The 18,395-nt window shown below is 38.2% G+C and overlaps 1 protein-coding gene across 1 annotated transcript; it reads left to right on the forward strand.

Moving 5' to 3' along the window:
* Positions 1 to 1,185: 1,185 nt before the first annotated feature.
* LOC306835667 (transmembrane protein 26-like) lies at positions 1,186 to 16,939 on the forward strand. Its single transcript, XM_079362332.1, has 10 exons — positions 1,186 to 1,520; positions 2,373 to 2,469; positions 2,718 to 2,807; positions 5,131 to 5,327; positions 5,586 to 5,665; positions 6,660 to 6,949; positions 12,230 to 12,319; positions 13,586 to 13,782; positions 14,041 to 14,120; positions 15,362 to 16,939. The coding sequence occupies exons 1-10, from the start codon at positions 1,330 to 1,332 to the stop codon at positions 15,658 to 15,660; spliced, it is 1,611 nt and encodes a 536-aa protein (XP_079218458.1). The 5' UTR covers positions 1,186 to 1,329; the 3' UTR covers positions 15,661 to 16,939.
* The last annotated feature ends 1,456 nt before the right edge of the window (positions 16,940 to 18,395 follow it).

The following is an 18,395-nucleotide window of genomic DNA, read 5'->3' on the forward strand; positions in this document are numbered from 1 at the left end:
CAATTATCACAGTTTATTATTCTTAATATTTATTTAAATACAAGCATGTAGATTTAAAGACATAATAGCCTATAAAATAATCATCTATAATATGATACAGAGTTATGTTGTGTCTTTTAAAGTTGAATAATTATGTATATTTATTATATTTGCATGGCTGCTCATTGCTTGTCTGAAACTCTGTTAATTGTGCTACTGCCATGTCTGACAGAGAATATCTTGAAACAGATATTTTTAATCTCAACCAGTTTTTCCTTTCATAAATAAAGGTTAAAAAAAAAGAGAGAGAGAGAGAGAGAGAGAGAGAGAGAGAGAGAGAGAGAGAGGAAGTTATTTTTAATGTGTTTTACCTGAAAGACATTCTTTGCTCTTTGCAGTTTGGTTATAACTTAGTTCACTTTAGGGGTATAGCCTACTTTTATATAAACATAGAATAAAGCGATTGTTCTACTTCTAAAGAAGGGAATATTGTTACTTAACTCGGCTATTTATGTATTTGATGGCCATACACAATATAATTGAAAGTAGGCTATATTTGCTTATCAGTCAACTAACAGCCTAAGGGTGAATCATATTTTCTTAATAAATGGTACAATGTAACACCTTAGGCTACAGCCAATGATACGCAGTATGCAAAATGCAGTATAGCCTTAAGTAAAAATAGATCAAGTCTACATTAATGCATCAGCAATAATAAACCATAAATTGTGATTTATTTTGACATATTTTTTATTCATGGATGTCTACATGTAGTCTAAAGCAGTGGATCCTATCTAGCCTGCTTTCTGATATTATTTTAATTTTAATAGTCATACTGATTATCTGTCATCTCACTGAACATGTGAATCTGCATCCTGTCAGTCATTGTAAATTACTTTAGCATTTCCTAAAATACAAAGCAGCAGACAAAGAAGTACACTTTCTCTCTGTCTCTGTTACATGAAGACATGATGTGATGCTGCCCTCTCCTGTACACTCACAAAGCTTGCGATTGATTCACCATAAATCATTTAATATTCTCAATGAGCTCTGTGAGACAAGGCGTCGAGCTTTGTCATGGATTTAAGCTCAGCTCATTGAGTCCAGAGCAGCGCCATTAGGCCACTGCTCCTTACTTTATCCCCGGTCAGGTACGTGGAACAGGATGGGACAGTCTATACAGGCGGGGCTTAAAGTTTGGGGACTTCGTTCGAAAAACTGCTTACAGTAGAACTTTTCTTCCCCCTGTGGAGTAGCTTTGCCAGCAAACGTGGACTTTTACTTTCGGGAATAACGGGAAAACTATACGGTGCAAATAGGCTACTGACCTGCAACAAACCAGCAAGCGTGATGGGTCTGTTTAAGTTTCTGTGTGCGGTTATAACCAGAGCGTTATTTATCCTGATCTCTCTAACCGGGGTCTGGAGGGTGACCAAGGTAAAGAAAGACCCCAATTACTGGTTCCTTACTCTCCTCCTTTTGCCGCTTGTTACTGAAATGGTCATAACACTGAGGAGGAGAAAGGGCAAAGATTACAAATGGTAAGATTGGATGCATGCATGTAAGTGGTTGTTAATGTACAGTTGCTATATCAGTTAGGTTTCATCATGCTTTAGGGTGCAAATAAATCAAATTTCAATTTTTTTGTTCGAAAAGAATGTCAACCTGCTTTGTTTTACAATTTGTCTTTGCTGTATGTATTTAAATCCACTTTGTCATCATGTCGACCTCTATCTGATTGCTTCTCCTCTTAAGTTACTCTGCATCCTGCCTGTTCCTGTGCTGCTATTGTTCAAAAGGTCCTATGACAGTGAGGAAGGGGTGGTACCCCTTAACTGTTGTTCCAGGGACTCAACTGCTTCCTCCATATCTAATCTGCATCTGTTAGCAATGATCTGTTTTTCATTTTCTTGACATGTAGCCTACAGTTTTCCTTTGTATTTCATAAACCACTAATAATAGATGCACAAAAAAACAATACAGCAGACACAATTATATTAATTTTGTTCTGAATAGAAGCACCCATGAATTTCCTTTCTCACTTAAAGATGTTAAGAATAATTGTAACAATCAGCAGACTAAGAAATATTCTCGTTAGGTTCATATAAGACAAAGAAAAGAAGCTATTTTTATGCACATTCATTTGACAGAGTTATGCTTTCATTGCAGAATAATTTCCCTCTGGTTTGTTAGTAGAACAATCAATATATTGTGTCATGACCAAACTATTATTGTATTTATTGAGCAATAAGATACATGAAATGTGTGCTTATGAAATGGCATTTTTTGATGTGTGACTATGTAATGTAGAATTAAAGTTGAGTAATTACATCACCTTTTCCCCTGTATCCTTATAAAGTTGTGTTAACGTAGAGTTCTTTATTTTCTTGTAGGTTTTCTCCTCCCATCTTTCTGTTTCTCATCAGCATCATTCCCTCAATCTGGTTCCTTGAACTCCACTACCAGCAGGACAAACTCAGCGATCTTCAGGTACTTCATAAAAAAGAAAAACAGCTCTTATGCTAAGATATCATCTCATTATGTATACTGGTAGATGGGTGGGTTGGAAAACTGTATCTCTTTGTACATGCCGTGAGTTTGTCATGAAATTAATTTGTTGATGTAACCATGAACTACATTTTATTTTTCACTTGAGGCACTTAACCACTAGTTCATTGAAAAGTACAAGAGTGTGTGAAAGTGAAAGTCTGTATAACATTTTTTTTTTAACTGTTCAGTGCAAAAAGCTTGACTCTTGGGAAAATCTGCGCCGACTAATCACTCTGAACGAGACCCAGGAAAACTTCACATACCAGAACTACCTGAGGGTAAGAGATACACTCTGAAACATTAAATATAAGAACATGGTCTTTTTCATTAAAGAAAAAGAAGAAAAAAACAGAAAGGAACAGGAGTGAGAATGATCATTTAGATAACATGGAGGATTTTCCAAATATATCATCCAACAGCATCTGGAGCTGCTGTTTGATCTCTCATAGACACACAAGACAATTTTAATCAATTTGCTGTTGTTTTTTCTAAAATGGTAGTTATAGCAGAGGACGTGTGTTAATGTGGCAACCTCCTTAACTGTATAGTGCCACATGAAACACTTTCTTTCATTTAATTCAAAGCATGTCAAAGAGCCAACAATGCTTTTCTAGATTCATGTGGAGTGACTGAGGAAACTTGTTTGCTAAACGGTCTGTTTTCAGTGAACGCTGAAGAGAAAAACGTTTGCATCCTAAAGAGTCCAGCATATCTTCCATCAAATAGAGGACACTCTTTTTGGAAGATCTTAAACCCTCTCTTATTTATCTCTGAAGGAACTTTGAGAGGATAGAAGTTAAAGAGTTGATTGTGCCAAATGGAAATTGCATGTAAAAAAGCTGGATATGTCCATACGTGTTTGTTTCATTGTTGATTTGATCAATGTGAATCAGAGGTCTGAGACAAAATAATACATTCAAAAAGTCAAAAAGTAAACATATGTCACTTCCAGCCTGATCTTACTGTAACAGGTAAGAAACAACAGTACAGAGAAGCAATTTTTTAACTAGTTATACGGAGATTAAAATTGAGTGTAGACACCTCTAACAGGCCAAAGAAGGGCTTTTTTTCAGTGTTTTGTTTTGTGAAACCCACCTTTGTGTCTTTCTATCACTTCCTGCCCTCCTGTGTGTTCCCTCAGCACCCAAACCCACCCTGAATACTGTCACTTCATGCCTGATTAGGTTCACTGTTATCTGATAAGCTTCACTTTTCAAAGAACACGTTTAGTTGTTCTTTCCTGTTTCTAGTTTGTGTATCTCCTGAGCTCACCCACCACCTCTCCCAATGTGTCTTTGTGTTTTTATAGACCTTTTCTGTATTTTCTTCTTGGTCCTTGACTGGATTTGGACTTCACTTTCTTTTGCCCCATTTTTGTCTTTCTTGAACCTCTAGTAACTCTGGGGTCATGGCTCCCAGAGTTAGTGCTCCCCATGCTTTTAGACCCTATTTCACGTTTTTCAGTTTTTCTGTTACTGTAACTCCCCGTGACAACATGTTAATGTCTGTACATAATATATGAATCCCGTCATCTACATGAAAAATACATTCATTGCCATTTTTGCTTTGCTTAGATAAAGATATCAAAATAACTGTATTTCTGCAATTTACAACAAAGAAACCCAGTGTGACCGATAACATTAAGAGCAGAGCATTCCAAGGGGTTTATATAAACACTGAGACCTCTAACACACCCATTATTCCTAGGGGAATTATAATGTAAAAGTTGATGGACACACCTTCGAAAAGCTTGCTGCAGGCCTCAGCCCAGCCCTTAATGTGTTTGAGAAAGAAAAACAACATCTAACTTCAGCAACATAATAGAACTGTATAGTATACGTTTTTTTATTGTCATGAAATCTCATATGTATCAATGATCCATTATTATCCTGTGGCTTCAAAGCATATTGAGGTTTTTCTCCATCCCTTTCCTGAAGATAGGGAAGTTGATGTTGTTGGTAAGCCACAACATCAACTCTGTGATGTGTTTCAGAGTGCGGTAGTGGGGGAGTCCAGACAGATATCTGGGGACTCCTCACAGCCCTTACACTCGCAGTTCGAACTGCTATCATCTGGTCGCAGATTCAGAGTCCTGAGGGGCGAGCCGCAATATTTATGTAAGATCTTTTCTGCCACATGCTGTACGAGCTCTCAATGCCAATGAAAGAGGCCATGACTGAACAAGTGATCCCCCTTTAGAGGCTACAGTTATTACATCTGCTGCCCCCCCCCCTTTTTTGTCGCCTGTTTGCACAACTATCTATTTATTTATTGCTTATTGTTGTACTTTGTGGAGTGTTTTATTTTGTCCTGTGTGTTTTTTATATTTTGGAGGAGCCAAAGACAAATTTCCACCACGGTGGACAATAAAGTCATCTAATCTAATCTAATCTAATCTAATAGTTTATATTTGTTTCATGTTGATTAAGATTTACATCTTCTGTTGGACATGCTAGCACTTCAAGCTGTTGTAAATTTTGGAGAGTATTAATTGACTGTTGATGGATGTGTGTCTTGTGATTTGAGAAATCCAGCAAACTCTGAAAAATACTGAAGTTGTTGTTGTTTCAGAAACATATTTCAGTCTCTCCTTTGTTCCAGAACATTAACCAGGTTTGTTCAAACGACTGGATCCTGGCTCTTCATCAGATCCTTCTCATCCTCCTCATCGTGGGAAAATGGCTTCTTCCCCTGGGGGGTGGGGTCACACGGGACGAGCTATCGCAGCTTCTCCTTATTTTTGTCGGCACTGCTGCAGACATCCTGGAATTTACCAGTGAGACGCTATCAGATGTCAAGTGAGTGGCTTAGGATGTTGCTTATTGTCTTTGACTTGCTTTGTCCTGCATATGAGTGTGCTCAAACTTGTGTTTTAAATACAGTTACGAGGTTATACAACTGAAATACTTCTAAAGTGTTGTAACTCAATTTGAATCATATCCTTTAACTGTTTTCATTTCATCAATGCATAAACAGAAAAAGACAGCCTCCATTTAAATTGACATTTATTGCATCTTAAAGGACTGACTCCCACTGTGTTTTCATGTGTTTAACAGAGATAACAGTCCACAGCTGGTCTACATCATCCTAGCTGTATGGACCTGGAGCATGTTGCAGTTCCCCCTACATCTGTCCGGTCAGTGTATTTGAGTGTTAACCCCAAACTTGTGTGCTTTTGAAGCTGTCATTGCTTAAAATGCAGCTGTTATTGTTGAGCATTACTCCTTCCAATGAGGGAAAATCTAAACAGTGTGTTTAAAGATTGGAAAAACACAAGAAAAGTCCCCAGAATCCAGGCCAGGGCTGGAAGTAAACTGTTTGCCTGAGACCACTTGCTTTGTCAAATGATCAACCTCAAAATCTGTTTTCACCTTCCAAGCTTTGAATAAACCACAAGGGGTTTTATCAGGGAAACAGGGTGGGGATGTGGTTCCTAGTAATGCTCCTTTCATGAGTAGCTTTACTGGTACAGTGCATTTAGAGCACTTAGACCATGAGTGGACAATTTGCTGTTGTGTTTACTAATGTGTGTGTCCGTTCATGTTGATGGGTCTGTTTGGCAGTGTAAACCCCTTTATATGTTCGAATGCAGCATAAACACAGCAAGTGTTGACATGCAGGCACCACATGTTTTATAAATCAGAGTTTTAGAGTTCGTCCTTGCCTTTGAGGATAGAAGCTGAGTAAAGTTTGGTTTTTTTCTTGGCTGTTCTGGAGTTTTCTTTTATAATAACATCAGACAATGAGTATAGCACACGAGTCCAGGATCAGAAGCCTGAATCATTGCACAATGACTGTGTGTACAGAATAGTCATATTTCAGACGTTACATTAGTCCAGCCTCAGTAAGCTTCACGTTTAAAAAATTCAGTTCCTGAAAGTAGAGCAATCTCAACCTCCAAAAATATGTTTAGAAAAACAATCTGGGTTGTGCAATGAGGCAGGTTGTCTACCTCAACCCTATCTCTTATTCTATGTCTTTGATGTTAAACGTGACATTTTCTATAAGGATTTAGCTGTTTTAATACCAGCGCCCTATCTTTGTATTCAACCAGGTACACTGATGAAGTGAAAAAATAATCTTTCCTTGGATGACCAAAACTCCTGTTTTTGTCTTTTGATTTTCTAAAGTGGTGAACAACAAACAGGACGATGAAGGTGAGTCAGGTGCCCAGGAGCTTTCCCTTTTGACCAAACATCGCACAGACATGTGGAACATCGTGGAGGCCTTGTTTATCCAGGATGGGCCTTTCCTGGTGGTCAGGCTCACTGTCATGACATACTTCGAAGTCTTCCACCAGATGCTGGTTTTCTTCGCCATCAAGAACTTCATGGTGATAATACTGAACTTTTACAGGTTGGCTGTGATATGCCATGACTTTAGACCCTCCAGCAGCGACAGCAGGGGCAGCAGGATCCCCGCACTTTGACGATTCAGGGAGAGATAAAGTTTTACAGTTACAGAGGACTGATGAAAATAACTATTGAAGCAGAAAAAGACGGAAATACTTAACATCTTTTTACATTGCACTTAGCTTCGGATGCATTAACTATAAATAATGAAGGTATAGAGAAGAGAAAGTGTAAGTAACCTTTTCTGGTTTCTTGTTTTCTGAGAGGATAGAATTTGAGTTCTAGATATGATTGTCAAGCATTCAAATTATTATAGATTATACTACTGTGACATCTCAGTCCCTCTGGAGCTATCCTCAACGAAGTTAAAAAGCCCCCATTCAGTATCTGAGATAATGCAAGCAGTCTAAATCTCAGGATATGCAGGGAAAAAAAGGAAGGAAGCAGGATAAATGATGGGGGGGTGAAAAAGGATCCCAATATGGTCTTGTGTGAGCTAATAAGGCATTTTACCAAGCCTGTCAGCCGAATGAACCAAATGCAAATGCAAGCAGTCTGAGCACAGCCTCAATACTGTAGAGTCTACAGGAAATGAAGTCATGCTTCTACTTATGTAAGGCCTGAGAAAAGAATATTTCAACTTCTCGATCTATTTCCAGACTGTTCCTAGGCATAAATAAGTTCAATTTAACATCATTAAAAATCTTCCCTCATGGTTTTCTACTCCTTAAATTCTGAGAAATCAGTTTATTTGTCATAGTCTGATCCTAACAATAGTAAGAGCTTAAAATTCCTCTTAAAACGATTTTATTTGACTGGAAAAAAAATCATCTCTTTAGATGACAATTATACGCTAAAGAAATCACGATCCCCTTATAATTAAGCCTGCACAACATCAGAAATTATAAGATCACAATGTTATTCCTGGTGTCTCGTCGAGCGGAAGGAAGAGGAAGTGAGAACGACAGAGAGAGTTTTACTAGGTGACACAATAGCCTCAAGTGTTGATACAGGCAATTTTCCTGTCTCAATTCAGATGGGAAGTTTAAAAAAATCCCACCCTGTGGCAGAAGGCAGTTTGTATAAAACAAAATTTCATTTGTGCATGTGCATGTGCGACCCTTTGACACATTGGCAGGATTTTTAATGCCAAAGAATCAGTATTATGACTACCTGTTTTATGTGAAGGCGTTACAAAGACAACCTCAAACTGTACTGTTTATTCCCAATGCAATAGGGGCACTGAACACCATGTCCCGCTGATGTGTTGTAATGTAGCTGTCATTGCTGTCCTGCCTTTTGCCTTGAAGATGTCTGTGTGTCAGTGTTGTTGTTCTGCTTGATGTTTGTTTTTTATGAGACCAAAGACAAATTTCCACACTGTGGACAATAAATGAAATGAAACTGTACTGTTTAAACTTGTAAAGATTGCAAATGGGGTTTTTTATGTGCCAGAAAAAGAAACGCAAAAGCATTGTGCGCTAATCTGTCCAGGTGTTTATGTAACTCCAATACATCATTGTATCATTATTGTTCAATGTTTCTGTGGCTATGCCTGATAATAAACCTCTTATTGTCATTTTGCCCTGTTTTATTTCTCATGGTTGCAAACATTTGTCCTTAGAATATTAGCTGCAAACAAGCAGTGGTGATGTAAAGAGAAAGAAGAGAAACCTTTATTCATCCCACAAAGGAGAAATGTTAAGTGTTACAGCAGCAAGGATAGCCAAAACATGAGCACACAGTGCACAATGAAATAAGAAATGAAAATAGTTGAGATGTCAAAACATTTTTTAACATTTTTACAAATTAACATTCACAATCTGAAAGCCAAAACCACTTGATCATGCTAACGCCAATAAATGATTTGCTGTTAAGTTTTCTGTTTGCAAATAGTGTTTCACTAGTTCCTTTTAACTGTGGACTAACTTACATCGACTCAAATACTGGATACTGAATACATTTCTTTGTTTTTTTGCAAATGCTAATCATTTTTGTGTAAATATTATCTCATGTGTGCATTTGATTTGGAAAAAAAAGGGTTAGGGTTAGGGTTATTATTATCTCAGTTTTTTTTACTTTCCAAACGTTTTCTCCATATCTCTGGTTATACATGTGCATTTCACGCCCTGTATATATTACAGGATTTAAGTATAATATGAAAGTTTCACTGTGGGAACGATTTTTGGGGGGAGTAATAATAGATCAAGTCTACATTAATGCATCAGCAATAATAAACCATGAATTGTAATTTATTTTGACATATTTTTTATTCATGGATGTCTACATGTAGTCTAAAGCAGTGGATCCTATCTAGCCTGCTTTCTGATATTATTTTAATTTTAATAGTCATACTGATTATCTGTCATCTCACTGAACATGAGAATCTGCAGCCTGTCAGTCATTGTAAATTACTTGCACGGCACAGTTCTGTCCTATGTTAGCATTTCCTGAAATACAAAGCAGCAGACAAAGAAGTACACTTTCTCTCTGTCTCTGTTACATGAAGACATGATGCGATGCTGCCCTCTCCTGTACATTCACAAACAGGCCCGCCCCTCCCTAAAGGCAGAACACGCGCCGTGCGTAGGGCCCCGCGATCCATGGGGGGCCCCATTTTGCGCAAGTGAATTGAATTTCCCTCAGGATCAATAAAGTATTATCATTCTCTGCAAATGCGCAAAGGATGCGTGTAGGTGCTAAATATAGCAGTTGTCTACCACAGGGGGGAGTGTAGCTTGGTGTGGCAGGGGAAGTTATATATTGCACAGGTGTTAGGGGCCAGGTAATGATGCATGGGTGATGGGGAGATCAGACGGTTTTTACCGCTGTCACGAGCATGCAGGATCATCACTTCCACCATCACGTAAGAAACCATAATTTTGTATGAGATCCGAGTATGAATTAAATGGGAACCTCACCCAACAGCAGACAGTGCTTGGACATTGATTCATTCAGTGCGTCAAAACTCAAGGTCTGTTCTCGCACCCAGCTGAGTGGCCGATCAGCTGATCGTCACTACAATGCGCGTGAATTTTGCCGAGAGGCGCGCGCAGATCACCGCCACCAAGTCAGCCCGAGGCAAGAGAAAGAAACGCAATGATTGAAAGCCGCTGATTGGTCAGATGGGCCGGCAGGCAGTTTTTTGCAGGTAGAGAGTAGAGTAGAGAGTAGAGAGTAGAGAGAGAGAGAGAGAGAGAGAGAGAGAGAGAGAGAGAGAGAGAGCCCTCTCTGCATGCTGGCACCTGTAGCCGATCAATCTATGTTTTTAATAGAAGTAGAAAAGTGTAGAAATGTACAACATGTGAAAATAAGTACATACAATATTTAAATGTAGAAATATCATCAAATTCAATCATAATGAATAGTATTAGTTGTAATCATATTTGTATTGATTGCAATTTAATTTTGTGAGGCTAGTATTTAAAATAATCTCAGTGTGTAGTTTACCATTAAAACCAAAACAAATCTATAAAGTTCTTGTTCCACTGCGGATAGAGGCTCTTCATTTGATTCGTTAGTAGTTGTAATTTATTATTATTATTATTATTATTATTATTATTATGTTATTGGAAGGGGGGGGGGGCAAAATAAAATCCTGCTTAGGGAATCGCAAAGCTTGCGATTGATTCACCATAAATCATTTAATATTCTCAATGAGCTCTGTGAGACAAGGCGTCTAGCTTTGTCATGGATTTTAGCTCAGCTCATTGAGTCCAGAGCAGCACCATTAGGCCACTGCCCCTTATTTGATCCCCGGTCAGGTACGTGGAACAGGATAGGACAGTCTATACAGGCGGGGCTTAAAGTTTGGGGACTTCGTTCGAAAACTGTATATAGCAGAGGTTTTCTTCCCACTGTGGAGTAGCTTTGCCAGCAAACGTGGACTTCTACTTTCAGGAATAACGGGAAAACCATACAGTGCAAATAGGCTACTGACCTGCAACAAACCAGCAAGCGTGATGGTTCTGTTTAAGTTTCTGTGTGCGGTTATAACCAGAGCGTTATTTATCCTGATCTCTCTAACCGGGGTCTGGAGGGTGACCAAGGTAAAGAAAGACCCCAATTACTGGTTCCTTACTCTCCTCTTTTTGCCGCTTGTTACTGAAATGGTCATAACACTGAGGAGGAGAAAGGGCAAAGATTACAAATGGTAAGATTGAATGCATGCATGTAAGTGGTTGTTATTGTACAGTTGCTATATCAGTTAGGTTTCATCATGCTTTAGGGTGCAAATAAAAGAATGTTAACCTGCTTTGTTTTACAATTTGTCTTTGCTGTATGTATTTAAATCCACTTTGTCATCATGTCGACCTCTATCTGATTGCTTCTCCTCTTAAGTTACTCTGCATCCTGCCTGTTCCTGTGCTGCTAGTGTTCAAAAGGTCCTATGACAGTGAGGAAGGGGTGGTACCCCTTAACTGTTGTTCCAGGGACTCAACTGCTTCCTCCACATCTAATCTGCATCTGTTAGCAATGATCTGTTTTTCATTTTCTTGACATGTAGCCTACAGTTTTCCTTTGTATTTCATAAACCACTAATAATAGATGCAGAAACTTTAATGAACCAGTTGCGCACAAAAAAACAATACAGCAGACACAATTATATTAATTTTGTTCTGAATAGAAGCACCCGTGAATTTCCTTTCTCACTTAAAGATATTAAGAATAATTGTAACAATCAGCAGACTAAGAAATATTCTCGTTAGGTTCATATAAGACAAAGAAAAGAAGCTATTTTTATGCACATTCATTTAACAGAGTTATGCTTTCATTGCAGAATAATTTCCCTCTGGTTTGTTAGCAGAGCAATCAATATATTGTGTCATGACCAAACTATTATTGTATTTATTGAGCAATAAGATACATGAAATGTGTGCTTATGAAATGGCATTTTTTGATGTGTGACTATGTAATGTAGAATTAAAGTTGAGTAATTACATCACCTTTTCCCCTGTATCCTTATAAAGTTGTGTTAAGGTAGAGTTCTTTATTTTCTTGTAGGTTTTCTCCTCCCATCTTTCTGTTTCTCATCAGCATCATTCCCTCAATCTGGTTCCTTGAACTCCACTACCAGCAGGAGAAACTCAGCGATCTTCAGGTACTCCATAAAAAAAGAAAAACAGCTCTTATGCTAAGATATCATCTCATTATGTATACTGGTAGATGGGTGGGTTGGAAAACTGTATCTCTTTGTACATGCCGTGAGTTTGTCATGAAATTAATTTGTTGATGTAACCATGAACTACATTTCATTTTTCACTTGAGGCACTTAACCACTAGTTCATTGAAAAGTATAAGAGTGTGTGAAAGTGAAAGTCTGTATAACATTTTTTTTAACTGTTCAGTGCAAAAAGCTTAAATCTTGGAAAAATCGGTGCCCAGTAATCACTCTGAACGAGACCCAGGAAAACTTCACATACCAGAACTACCTGACGGTAAGAGATACACTCTGAAACATTAAATATAAGAACATGGTCTTTTTCATTAAAGAAAAAGAAGAAAAAAACAGAAAGGAACAGGAGTGAGAATGATCATTTAGATAACATGGAGGATTTTCCAAATATATCATCCAACAGCATCTGGAGCTGCTGTTTGATCTCTCATAGACACACAAGACAATTTTAATCAATTTGTTTTTTCTAAAATGGTAGTTATGGCAGAGGACGTGTGTTAATGTGGCAACCTCCTTAACTGTATAGTGCCACATGAAACACTTTCTTTCATTTAATTCAAAGCATGTCAAAGAGCCAACAATGCTTTTCTAGATTCGTGTGGAGTGACTGAGGAAACTTGTTTGCTAAACGGTCTGTTTTCAGTGAACGCTGAAGAGAAAAACGTTTGCATCCTAAAGAGTCCAGCATATCTTCCATCAAATAGAGGACACTCTTTTTGGAAGATCTTAAACCCTCTCTTATTTATCTCTGAAGGAACTTTGAGAGGATAGAAGTTAAAGAGTTGATTGTGCCAAATGGAAATTGCATGTAACAAAAGTTGTATATGTCCATACGTTTTTGTTTCATTGTTGATTTGATCAATTTTTTAACTAGTTATACGGAAATTAAAATTGAGTGTAGACACTGCTAACAGGCCAAAGAAGGGCTTTTTTTCAGTGTTTTGTTTTGTGAAACCCACCTTTGTGTCTTTCTATCACTTCCTGCCCTCCTGTGTGTTCCCTCAGCACCCAAATACTTTTATCTGATAAGCTTCACTTTTCTTTGTTTAGTTGTTCTTTCCTGTTTCTAGTTTGTGTAACATCAACTCTGTGATGTGTTTCAGAGTGCGGTAGTGAGGAAGGCCAGACAGATATCTGGGGACTCCTCACACCACTTACACTATCTATTTATTTATTGCTTATTGTTGTACTTTGTGGAGTGTTTTATTTTGTCCTGTGTGTTTTTTGTATTTTGGAGAAGCCAAAGACAGATTTCCACCACGGTGGACAATAAAGTCATCTAATCTAATCTAATCTAATCTAATCTAATATAATAGTTTATATTTGTTTCATGTTGATTAAGATGTACATCTTCTGTTGGACATGCTAGCACTTCAAGCTGTTGTGAATTTTGGAGAGTATTAATTGACTGTTGATGGATGTGTGTCTTGTGTTTCCTATGTATTTGATAACTGTTAAACAGAAACTCTGAAAAATACTGAAGTTGTTGTTGTTTCAGAAACATATTTCAGTCTCTCCTTTGTTCCAGAACATTAACCAGGTTTGTTCAAACGACTGGATCCTGGCTCTTCATCAGATCCTTCTCATCCTCCTCATCGTGGGGAAATGGCTTCTTCCCCTGGGGGGTGGGGTCACACGGGACGAGCTATCGCAGCATCTCCTCAATTTTATTGGCACTGGTGCAGACATCCTGGAATTTACCAATGAGACGCTATCAGATGTCAAGTGAGTGGCTTAGGATGTTGCTTATTGTCTTTGACTTGCTTTGTCCTGCATATGAGTGTGCTCAAACTTGTGTTTTAAAAACAGTTACGAGGTTATACAACTGAAATACTTCTAAAGTGTTGTAACTCAATTTGAATCATATCCTTTAACTGTTTTCATTTCATCAATGCATAAACAGAAAAAGACAGCCTCCATTTAAATTGACATTTATTGCATCTTAAAGGACTGACTCCCACTGTGTTTTCATGTGTTTAACAGAGATGACAGTCCACAGCTGGTCTACATCATCCTAGCTGTATGGACCTGGAGCATGTTGCAGTTCCCCCTACATCTGTCCGGTCAGTGTATTTGAGTGTTAACCCCAAACTTGTGTGCTTTTGAAGCTGTCATTGCTTAAAATGCAGCTGTTATTGTTGAGCATTACTCCTTCCAATGAGGGAAAATCTAAACAGTGTGTTTAAAGATTGGAAAAACACAAGAATAGTCCCCAGAATCGAGGCCAGGGCTGGAAGTAAACTGTTTGCCTGAGACCACTTGCTTTGTCAAATGATCAACCTCAAAATCTGTTTTCACCTTCCAAGCTTTGAATAAACCACAAGGGGTTTTATCAGGGAAACAGGGTGGGGATGTGGTTCCTAGTAATGCTCCTTTCATGAGTAGCTTTACTGGTACAGTGCATTTAGAGCACTTAGGGCCTGATTTACTAAAATCTCAATTAAAGAACGTTTGGCTTGTGGACGTTTTGCGGGACATTAAAGAACATTTGTGTGAATGACGTCAGGTGCAAACTTTTTTGGAGGCGGTAGTATTTCTGTCAGGCTTTTGTCTGTTCTACTGGTTTACATCACAGAGAGTTTGGACGGAAAGCTTGACGACTGCAAGCGCAAAATAGGTATTAGTTAGAGGCAAATGAACGTCCAGTATTTTCAAGTAATAGCAGATAAATATAACAAAAGGAAAAAGTGGCTCATAAGGAAACCTCGGTATTAAACACGGTCCTCTGTGGGACTGGTGCGCAGTGTGTGTGCCACTCGTGCCATCGTTGCCCACAAGAAGCTGGTCAGCGCTGTGTCTGGCAACAGGTACTGAAGTTGGGGGTTCAAGCATGGTGAGTCCCCCCATTCAAGCGTCCCACAGCGCAGCAGCAAAGGAGGAGGCTGTAGAGTGAAGAAAATGAAATGCCCAATTTAAAATGTAATGTTGGCGAGAAGAGGAAAATATGCATGCTGTTAGTTAATCAGGTAGCACATTTTTTGCTGGTGGTATCAAGTTTGCACACGTTTTAATACACGCAAACCGTAAGTAAATCAGGCCCTTAGACCATGAGTGGACCGTTTGCTGTTGTGTTTAAAATTTAAAAAAAAAACAATCTGGGTTGTGCAATGAGGCAGGTTGTCTACCTCAACCCTATCTCTTATTCTATGTCTTTGATGTTAGACGTGACATTTTCTATAAGGAATTAGCTGTTTTAATACCAGGCGCCCTATCTTTGTATTCAACCAGGTACACTGATGAAGTGAAAAAATAATCTTTCCTTGGATGACCAAAACTCCTGTTTTTGTCTTTTGATTTTCTAAAGTGGTGAACAACAAACAGGACGATGAAGGTGAGTCAGGTGCCCAGGAGCTTTCCCTTTTGACCAAACATCGCACAGACATGTGGAACATCATGCAGGCCTTGATTATCAAGGATGGGCCTTTCCTGGTGGTCAGGCTCACTGTCATGACATACTTCAAAGTCTTCCACCAGATGCTGGTTTTCTTCACCATCAAGAACTTCATGGTGATAATACTGAACTTTTACAGGTTGGCTGTGATATGCCAGGACTTTAGACCCTCCAGCAGCGACAGCAGGGGCAGCAGGATCCCCTCACCTTGACGATTCAGGGAGAGATAAAGTTTTACAGTTACAGCGGACCGATGTGAAATAACTATTGAAGCAGAAAAAGATGGAAATACTTAACATCTTGTTTTTACATTGCACTTAGCTTCGGATGCATTAACTGTAAATAATGAAGGTATAGAGAAGAGAAAGTGTAAGTAACCTTTTCTGGTTTCTTGTTTTCTGAGAGGATAGAATTTGAGTTCTAGATATGATTGTCAAGCATTCAAATTATTAAAGATTATACTACTGTGACATCTCAGTCCCTCTGGAGCTATCCTCAACGAAGTTAAAAAGCCCCCATTCAGTATATGAATGAGATAATGCAAGCAGTCTGAGCACAGCCTCTATACTGTAGAGTCTAAAGGAAATGAAGTCATGCTTCTACTTATGTAAGGCCTGAGAAAAGAATATTTCAACTTCTCGATCTATTTCCAGACTGTTCCTAGGCATAAATAAGTTCAATTTAACATCATTAAAAATCTTCCCTCATGGTTTTCTACTCCTTAAATTCAGAGAAATCACATTTGTCGACATTTGTCATAGTCTGATCCTAACAATAGTAAGAGCTTCAAATTCCTCTTAAAACGATTTTATTTGACTGAAAAAAAATCATCTCTTTAGATGACAATTATATGCTAAAGAAATCATGATGATTAAGATGATAATGGTGATGATTATGATAATTAAGCCTGCACAACATCAGAAATTATAAGATCACAATGTTATTCCTGGTGTCTCGTCGAGCGGAAAGAAGAGGAGGTGAGAACGACAGAGAGAGTTTTACTAGGTGACACAATAGCCTCAAGTGTTGATACAGGCAATTTTCCTGTCTCAATTCAGATGGGAAGTTTTAAAAAATCCCACCCTGTGGCAGAAGGCAGTTTGTATAAAACAGCATTTTATTTGTGCATGTGCATGTGCATGTGCATGTGCGACCCTTTGACACATTGGCAGGATTTTTAATGCCAAAGAATCAGTATTATGACTACCTGTTTTATGTGAAGGCGTTACAAAGACAACCTCAAACTGTACTGTTTATTCCCAATGCAATAGGGGCACTGAACACCATGTCCCGCTGATGTGTTGTAATGTAGCTGTCATTGCTGTCCTGCCTTTTGCCTTGAAGATGTCTGTGTGTCAGTGTTGTTGTTCTGCTTGATGTTTGTTTTTTATGAGACCAAAGACAAATTTCCACACTGTGGACAATAAATGAAATGAAACTGTACTGTTTAAACTTGTAAAGATTGCAAATGGGGTTTTTTATGTGCCAGAAAAAGAAATGCAAAAGAATTGTGCGCTAATCTGTCCAGGTGTTTATGTAACTCCAATACATCATTGTTTCATTATTGTTCAATGTTTCTGTGGCTATGCCTAATAAACCTCTTATTGTCATTTTGCCCTGTTTTATTTCTCATGGTTGCAAACATTTGTCCTTAGAATATTAGCTGCAAACAAGCAGTGGTGATGTAAAGAGAAAGAAGAGAAACCTTTATTCATCCCACAAAGGAGAAATGTTAAGTGTTACAGCAGCAAGGATAGCCAAAACATGAGCACACAGTGCACAATGAAATAAGAAATGAAAATAGTTGAGATGTCAAAACAGCTGCTGTTTTTACAAATTAACATTCACAATCTGAAAGTCAAAACCACTTGATCATGCTAACGCCAATAAATGATTTGCTGTTAAGTTTTCTGTTTGCAAATAGTGTTTCACTAGTTCATTTTAACTGTGGACTAACTTACATTGACTCAAATACTGGACAGCAGTAAAGTTCATTGTAATTATGCTACAATATACAGTACCTGTATACCTTTCAGAAGGAACTATTCTCTTTTTTAGACCACTTCTATTAACTGCTCCCCGCTACTTTGATTTTACGAAACATTTGATTGGCTGAAGATGTTTTGTCAAAATGTCTAAACCACACAGGTGTTTTTAGTCACGCTGCTGATTAGACCTGCTTAGTTTAGATACTTAAGTTTTAAATTGCACAGCATCAAAAGGAACTAAAGGGCGCTTGAAATCAACATTTCTTGATGTTTTTTGCAAATGCTAATCATTTTTGTGTAAATATTATTATCTCATGTGTGCATTTGATTTGATACAGGATTTAAGTATTTCTTCCACTGCTGATTTCACAGAACACAGGAACAAAACACAAATATGCCCTGACCACATTTTGTTTTTGTTTTTATCTTCCCTAAGAATATAAGAGCAGATCATATTCCAGACCACACCACTAAAACAACGGCTGACCTCTCGGAAGCAGCTCAATGTAAATTTGAAAATTCACCCTGGGGACGATTTTTTGGGGGATCGCATTGCTTCTGAAACGGAATACTGTCTCCCCACTGTGGTCATCAGAGCTTATAACACTGGAATTGATTGTGTCATGTGACGATGTCTTTTAAAAGACTGTGTCGGCAGTTGTATTATTGCATCATATTTATTCAAACACAGACATGTTTAAAGCTGAATCATTATCTGAGAGCCTCCATGTGAAATCACCAGGGCTGTGTCGGTGTGTCACGAGAGTTTTTCTGTTAATCATAATCTGTCAGACACTGTAGATCATTCATCTTAACATCAACCCTCCCCTTACTTGGTGGACAGGTGTTAATGTTTGGTTGAGATGTGGTGACTGTGCACACTAATGCGTTTGAAACATGAATGAAACATAACAAGAGATACATTTAACATATACAGCCAAAGCATCTTTTATAACAAC

The sequence above is a fragment of the Symphodus melops genome (assembly GCF_947650265.1).
Source record: "Symphodus melops genome assembly, chromosome: 15".
Lineage (NCBI taxonomy): Eukaryota > Metazoa > Chordata > Actinopteri > Labriformes > Labridae > Symphodus > Symphodus melops.

What these genes read in the sequence shown, in the direction of transcription:
- LOC306835667 (XM_079362332.1), top strand. Translation starts at nt 1,330, where the DNA reads ATGGGTCTGTTTAAGTTTCTGTGTGCGGTTATAACCAGAGCGTTATTT. An exon ending in GCAGGGGCAGCAGGATCCCC is followed by an intron (nt 6,950 to 12,229) that starts GCACTTTGACGA and finishes TTAACTGTTCAG; the next exon opens with TGCAAAAAGCTTAAATCTTG. An exon ending in GAGACGCTATCAGATGTCAA is followed by an intron (nt 13,783 to 14,040) that starts GTGAGTGGCTTA and finishes TGTGTTTAACAG; the next exon opens with AGATGACAGTCCACAGCTGG.